The sequence below is a fragment of the Capra hircus genome, chromosome 6 (assembly GCF_001704415.2).
Source record: "Capra hircus breed San Clemente chromosome 6, ASM170441v1, whole genome shotgun sequence".
Classification (NCBI taxonomy): domain Eukaryota; kingdom Metazoa; phylum Chordata; class Mammalia; order Artiodactyla; family Bovidae; genus Capra; species Capra hircus.
Genome location: NC_030813.1, coordinates 89,408,605 through 89,416,446, shown reverse-complemented (window position 1 = coordinate 89,416,446; position 7,842 = coordinate 89,408,605). Strand labels below are relative to the sequence as shown.

Here is a 7,842-nt window from a genome sequence, read left to right as displayed (position 1 = left end):
TTTGTTTTCTTGCTTTTCTTCAGAATGAGCTATATATGTTAAATTGCTATTTCAATACCAGCGAGACAGTGGGATTTGCTTAGTTCACTAACCTGTTTAAACCCTATGTGTTACTATGCGTTAGTCACTATCTTAAGAACAGAAGCGAATATGATAAATATAGTCTTCCTCTTATAAAGTTTACAGTGAAGTTGAAATAGACACTAAATAAATGACCACATTTGTATAGTCTCCATAGGCTCTACAGTAATGTTGGTGACAAACTATTATGAAGGGAAAGAACAGTCATATGACAGGATATAAAAGGGGCTTTAATCTAAGTGGGAGAGAAGGGTCGGAGAGGCCGTGACAGGTAAACTGCCTTTGGAAGAAGGATGGGAGTTAGTCAGGTGAAAGTGAGGGTTCTGTGTTATAGGTTGAAGGGACTATGCTTACCAAAGCTCTCGTTGGATTATTTGTAGACAAGACAGGAAAAAAGGGTAAAGGAATTACAATATATTCATCACTTACAATGAGCCAGGTGATTGATTTTAGGATACTATCTACAACCTGAGTTCCAAGATAACTTATTTAATTAAGTCAATCTGTATCAGGTATTGAAGATACAGAGACGAATGAAATGTGGCAGATGCTCTGGGAGAACTCTAGTAGAGTAGGGTAAAAATCCTTTTATGCAACTAAAAGCAATGCACTATTGGCTATTCCCGTGAATTCAAATACTTAGAAGACACTATGGGAACATCAAAATGGAAACCATGAATTCTGCTGGTAGTGCCAAGGAAAACTTCATGAAGGAAGTATTGTTTGAATAGAACTTTGAAGGGTGAATAAGCTTCCTTCTAAGGAAGAAAAATATGAAGGCCTTTCCAGGGAGAGGTCCTACCAAAGGCATAGACCTGGAAGCAACATGCCCAGTAGGGAAACTAAATTCTTGACTGCAATTATGCTACCGAAAAATGACTTTGAAGTAGTAATCAGGAGTCATAAGACAGAACCTGGTTTGTCATGCTTTGCAACTTGTATTTCATGTTTAGGAAATAGGGAATCAGTAAAGGATTTAAGGTAAGGAAGTCTTACATATTGTGTTTTCTAAAGAGCCCAAAGGTTGTTGGTGCTATGAAGGAACTGGCAGGGAAGTGAGCCTGGAGATAGGTTGAACTAACACAAGGACATTGGGAAATGAGGGTCCTGTCTGCTAGTCAGAGAAGAGCATGGTTAATTTTTACAGTTTGGTAATGTGGAACTGGGGGCCTCCCCAGTAACTTAGCAGGTAAAGAATCCACCTGCAAGGCAGGAAACACAGGAGATGCAGGTTTGATCCCTGGGTTGGGATAATCCCTGGAGGAGGGCATGGCAACCTACTGCAGTATTCTTGCCTGGAAAACCCCATGGACAGAGGAGCCTGGCAGGCTATAGTCCAAAGGGTCTCAAAAAGTCAAACATGACTAAAGTGCCTTAGCAAGCACATGTGCAATGTAGAATTAAGGAGGAATGACATTGTTGTAACAGTACAATAAACTATGAACTTGAATAAATTTTATAAATCTTTTATTTTTTTCCAAAGGACAAAAGAAGCACTATAAACCATTGAGATACATTTAAAAAGTACAATTTTAACATAGTAATTGTGATGCATATGTAATTCTTTGTAACAAAATGGTCGAATACTTAAAAAGATACAGTACATGTGTCTGCAAATTTTAGCAAGGCTGTGCATTTTTTTTAAACTACGTAATGAGTTTATATTCAAAGATCTTGAATACGTTTTCAGAACTTTCAAAGTATAGATCATTGTTAAGATTACCTTTACTCTTAAAAATCTAAAGGGATGTATTTCTATAAAAGCTAGAAATAAGGAATTTACCTAGTTCCTAGCTTCTTTATTAATCCAAAATACATACTTGGTGGCTAGAAATATAATACTTCTAATAAAATAGCAAATAAATACCACATAAAATCAAAGGTTTAATGAGTAAGTCATGACATTATGCCATACTAGGAAGACATCAAATGTCTAAATTTATAGAACAAGAATATATTAGTCCTTATAGAACTCATATATTTAGAAATTCTAAATAAGGAAATATATTCTACACAGATAACTGTATAACACTCAGATTTCTAATGCAGTATAACTTAAATATCTTCCCAGGGTCAAGAGTAAGAAAATTCTCTAATATATTCCACAAAAAACAATACTAAAGTAGTTCCTATTTCATAAGAGAGTGAGGATAACAATATATCTCCATATACAGCATTCCAATGAAATTCCATTCACTCTCACACAGCTTTTTCCATGGCAGTATAAGAACTACATTCTAGAAACAACAGTAGTCACCTTGAAAGGAGTAACAATCAGCGATTCCTAGATTCGCAATTTAGTCAACTCTTAAAGATTTGAATAGCATAGCAGTTAAAATAACAGCAAATAAGGAGCAGAAAATACTATGCTAAACAGGACATAAACTGAGCAGAAAGCTGCAAGGACAAGCATAGATTCCCTCTTCCTTTCTCTCTTTCATAGTGGGGAATTCATACAGAAACCTAACTCATTGGAGAAAATGAGCTCTTGCTTCTTGTCTTCAGTGGGTCCAGAGGTCCCCAGAAAATTCTGCTGAAGAACTGGGCAATTCTTCCAACGCACGGTCCTTTCTTTTAATTGTTCTTTCCACTGTTGAAAAAAGAATTATATCAATTTAACCAAATTTCCACACATCTGTCTACCCCAACTTGTTTTCAAACCAGGGTTTAGGATCAATAAAAAGCAGACGGTAGAGTCCTTAACAAAAAAAATACATCTCAGTAGTGAGTTCTGTGTAACCTCTTAGGTAATTCATGTTGAGACTCATGATAAGAGTTTTCCCAGGACTTTGGAGAATAACTTTCCCTTCTCCGGAACATTCTTTTTATTTTAAACATGGTCTGGAATGTGGTCGCCAAATCTCAGACATAGGGTAAGGACTTTGACAAATCCACACTCCAAGACAGATTAAGGAACCAGAAAGAGCAAAGTGACAGATACCTGTCCAATATTTTCTGGACGATCTTCTTGATCAAAGGAGCTTCTGGGTCCAGACAGACTTCCCTTCCATTCTTCAAGGTGGCTCTGCAGAGAGAAAACGAAGATGCCCCCATGAACGTGGGGGCTGAAGACTAAGGCGGGATGGTGGGGTGGGGGGAAACCTTCCTTCTTGCAAAGGTCACGGTGGACAGCGCCGCGCACTAGGACTTACACCACTTCCACCTTGGAGCACTGCGGTCCCGCGGCGGTCACCTGCAGATCACTGACCATTTTGGGATGAATTCCCGGTGTGGTGGTTAAACACACACAACGCAGCTCTCTCACAACGGCCGCGACAGGACCAGCTAGGGTAGGAGAGACACCGTTATAGGGCAGGTTGCTGGGAGAGCTCTTTCCCAGCCCGCCCGCCTGGGACACTTCCCCACGCCCGGGACGCCGCTCCGCTCCACCCGCCGGGTGCGCTCGGCTGGTCTCGCGCTCTCACCGCTGGCGAGGGGCACGGGCGGCGTCAGCAGCAGCAGCGCGAGCAGCGCGCACAGGGAGCCCGAGGGGCCGGAGAGGCGGGCGGCGCGGCTGGATAGCAGTCTCATAGTGGCGAAGAGAGGACTGCAGAGGGTTCCGAAGGAGGGAGAAGGCGCGGGATTCGAAGCTCCAGAGCGCTTGTGACTGCCTCGGGTCTTCAGCATACCTTTTATATGCCCTGGCCCCTTCCTCCAGGCAGGAAACTCAACCTTTAGGATGCTTGGGAAATTCCCTGAACTAAGGGGGGCGGGGAGAGGGGGCCGGGTGGAGTGGGGGCTGGAGGAGCGGGGTTTGAGGAGGGTGGTTGGGAGGAGCAGCCCGCGGTGGATCTGTTAGGTCGCTCAGCGGTGGCTGGAGCGGATGCTGCTTTCGCTGGAAGTAAGAAGCAGTCCTGCGGAGATTTTGTCCACCCGGGCCAGCCCGGGCTAGCTAAAGCCAGTTTCTCCAGGATGACAGGTGTCTTTTCAGAGATGCCCCTCATCTTCATCTAAACAGAAAGGCACAAAGTAAGCCACTGGAAGTGTTCTTTAGGGGGAGAGGGGTTGTTTTTGTTTTGTTTTTCTTTCTTTTTTCTTTTTTAAAATTAATTTGGCTCTGCCCGGGGCGAGGGGGCGGGGGTTGTGGGACGGACATGCCGTATCTTTGTTCCCGATCAGGGATCCAACCGCAAGCCTGCTTTGGCAGCATGGAGTCTTAACCACTGAACCTGCAGGGAAGTTTAGTTGACAGGTTAGATTTTAGAAAATTTTCTGAACCCTTTTCTAATTATTATTATAACTGTAATAATTATTACTATTTAGTTAATGTAAGCTGTGTCTCAAACGACACCATACTGAAAAACCTTTCACTCCTGCTTGCCGGCAAACCATTCTAGCTTCCTCAGATTAGTTTGTAATTCTCTGGACTTCAGCCAGCAGTTAGAAGCCAAGATAAGATGATGAAAGTATCTGTACTCCCACTTGAAGTCAGTGGAAGGAATAGGCTGCAAAAGCAAGTCCACTTTCTGGGAATTTTATACATAGTTTTGCAAACATGCATGTCAAGGTGGTTTAACAAAAATCATCAAAAAACTCACCCACCAAATTGCCCTGAGAAAAAATGCCTTGCTTTCAGCAGTTCAGTACACTATGGAATTGGAAGACTCTATGGTCTTGGTTGGGGTTGGGATGAGTGCAGACTACAGCAATGCCCCAGAGCCCATCCTCTTGGTATGGCTCCAGACCTAGCCAGATGTGTAATTGACCCAGTTTGGAGAAGCCCTGGAGTCTGATGAGTTTAAGGGGCTCATCTGGAAGTTTGGTTCTAGGGATCTGAATCAGTTTGGCAGTGAGATGGCACCCCACTCACTTCACTCAACTAACTTCATGAGATGGGAGGATGACTCACACACACAGGCTTCTGGAACCATCCAGCTTCATAATTAGTGGTGTGACCAAGCCTGTTTCCACAATCCTGCTCTAGTCCCAGTGAGCCTACAGCTGCTCCCTGAAGCTGTGGGCGAGGTAGCTTTTTATCTCCTCTGTGGAAGCAGTTAGCTTTTTTGCTTGTTTTCATTTTTGGCTGCACCATGTGGCATGTGGGATCTTAGTTCCCTGACCAGGAATTGAACTCATATCCCCTGCACTGATAGTGTGGTCTTAACCACTAAACTGCCAGGGAAGTCCATAGAACTCTGAAGTTTTAACGGCTGGGTCTTTCACATGTTCAGTTTCATAGCAGGCATGGCAACAATATTGGAATGGCGTGTAGACTTCCTTTCATGGAAATCTCACTAGATCCTATTCTGGATTGTTCTCAAGACTTGTGTCCTCACAGTTGGCAAGCCAAGGCAATCAGGGAGCATGATGAAAATCAGAAACCAGTCATGGAACAAAATTCTTTTGCTTGTCTCCCATGACCCTGGAAAATTTTCTTAACACCTCCACACATCTTCCTTGGTAGGCTATCACGTCCATTGGTGAGCAGGGAGGAGGTGTCATAGACTTTTAGAACTTTTAGTCTAGAAGAAAACGTAGGAAATTCCATAGTTAAGGAGGGCTGAGAAGTTTGACCTCATTTTGTGGGAAATTAAATGGAACCTTCTCTATCCTGTGTAGCTTCCTGATCCCATCAGCATTATACTTGACTCAACTAATGCAAATCCTTCATCCTTCTAGGGAGTGGTGATCTGGGAAAATAGCTTCAGACTTATTATATTGCCTTTTTAGACATTTTGTGTGTGTGTTAGTCACTGTTTTTTCTGATTCCTTGCCACCCCATGGATTGAAGTCTGCCAGGCTCCTCTGTCCATGTAATTCTCCAGGCAAGAATCTGCAGTGGGTTGTCATTCCCTTCTCCAGGGGATCTTCCCCACTCAGGGATTGAACCTGGTCTCATGCATTGTAGGCAGTTTCTTTACCATCTGAGCTACCAGGGAAGCCCTTTTAGACATTCAGTTCAGTTCAGTCACTCATTTGTGTCTGATTCTTTGCGACCCCATGAACTGCAGCACGCCAAGCCTCCCTGTCCATCATCAACTCCTGGAGTTCACTCAAACTCATGTCCATCGAGTCGGTGATGCCATCAGACTGTATCTAAAGACAAAAGCTTCACTGATGTGGATCAGATAAAACTTCAAAAATGTAATTAAAAATCTTGGATAATTAAATGCAACTTAACCACGGGGCGGTGGGGGGGGGGGACACAGACAGTATAAGATTTTGTGGGAGGAAATTGTTTAATGACTCAAATAGGTTAAAAAATGTACTTATGTGTGTGTGTGTGTGTTTCAGATCCAAATAAGCTGTTTTAAGTATAAAGGAACATATGAATTTGTTTTGGCATCAAATGGTAAGATCATAGAAGGGTCATGAGATATAATTTCCATTTCCTCTGAACACTCTTACAGATTGTATGCTTCACCTGGTTTGCACCCTGAATCAACTTACCTTGAATTGCTTACAGAGTATAAGGCAAAAATAAATATTTCTATAGCTAGAAAGTAGGTAATAGGAAGTCCTCACTAGAAATTGGCTGTTGGGTTGCCAAGAAGCAGCAGGTAACTTAACCTAAGTTCTCACTGAAATCATTCAGGCGCATTGCCCATTCTGGCTCCTGTCTAGGCATTCCCGATGCAGACCTTGTGCAAAGGCACATAGGAATGTGGCTGGTCTGAAGACTCCCTGCAGTTGACAATGACACCCAGTACCACAGGAGGCAGAGCTCTTCAAAAAGTAATTGCTTCTTTATTGTGAGTCTAAAGGGAAGCCATTTTGGCCTGCCTGCACCCACGTGCAGGTAGTAGAGAAAGACACTGTGTTACTTTTCTCTCAAGGTATAACAAAACAATCCACAAAATGACATCCTGATAGCCTGAAAGGTTGACTGCTGGTCAAGACCAACCTTTAGTCCTAACACCACAGAGGTATGTGAGAGGAATTAAGTCATTCTTAATGGTTTGCAGCTCTCAAAACACATTGAAGATCTTTTGAGCCTCATATTGCTTCTCAGAGGCAGGTAAGAAATATTTTCTTATCATTTTTCAACTTGGGATAGAAAGGCCGGAGAGTTAAGAAATAGAAAATTTAAGATTGGAAGTCAAGCACTAGAGAACCCATCTCACGAAAATTTTAATAGTTTCCAGATTACCAAGCACTTTCTTCATAGTACTGGCAAACACCCTGTGGCTCTCCACATCTGGTTAACCTCTTTACTTTATTGCCTAATAACCACATTTTAAGCTGTTGAAATCCACAGTTTATCTACTCCTGAGGTCACAATGATGTCAAACATCCAAGAGGCTTTCAGGCTAACCAGTCAAAAACTGCTGCCTGCTTTCTAAGTCCTTTTCTTTCTTCATGACCAGTTCAAAGTCTTAGCTTCTCAGAGAAAGTTTATATGACAAAGCCAATGGAAATGTATTCCTTCCACTTTTGATCTTTGAACAATTAATGTACTTGTAAACCTATCTCCTAAGACAGAGTTAATTATTAATTATTCCATAATTTTTCTCTTGTCTCTCCCAAGTTAACCATAAACTTTAAAATCAGCCCTGATGTTTTGTATTTCTCCCATGACCTCCCATAAGTTCCCAGTTCAGTAGCAAGCAGTCTATGAACATTTGATGGCAAATATTGATAACTTTTAAATTTTGTAGTGTTAAGTTACAAGTAGATCTTAAAGTTAATGAGGAAAGAATAGGGTGGTTTACTGTCATTAATCATTTGCACTTATCTATTTGGAATTGGCTTTTCTCGATGTTGGAAATTGTTTCTGCTTAGAGACTGTTCAGATGGTATTTTCAGTCTTTGGACTCCGAA

At 42.1% G+C, this 7,842-nt stretch overlaps 1 protein-coding gene across 1 annotated transcript; it reads right to left on the bottom strand.

Moving 5' to 3' along the window:
- Positions 1,532–3,710, bottom strand: LOC102181582 (C-X-C motif chemokine 6). Its single transcript, XM_018049574.1, has 4 exons — positions 3,507–3,710; positions 3,234–3,366; positions 3,023–3,106; positions 1,532–2,671 (listed from the first exon to the last, which is right to left on the bottom strand). Exons 1-4 carry the CDS (start codon positions 3,706–3,708, stop codon positions 2,656–2,658), a joined length of 435 nt encoding a protein of 144 aa, XP_017905063.1. The 5' UTR covers positions 3,709–3,710; the 3' UTR covers positions 1,532–2,655.

Bases quoted from the DNA above. Each gene is read 5' to 3' on its own strand.
- LOC102181582 (XM_018049574.1), bottom strand. From the start codon at position 3,708: ATGCTGAAGACCCGAGGCAGTCACAAGCGCTCTGGAGCTTCGAATCCC. The intron at 3,367-3,506 runs GTGAGAGCGCGA...CTCCTACCCTAG, and splicing joins GCCCGTGCCCCTCGCCAGCG to CTGGTCCTGTCGCGGCCGTT. The intron at 3,107-3,233 runs GTAAGTCCTAGT...TTCTCTCTGCAG, and splicing joins TGCTCCAAGGTGGAAGTGGT to AGCCACCTTGAAGAATGGAA.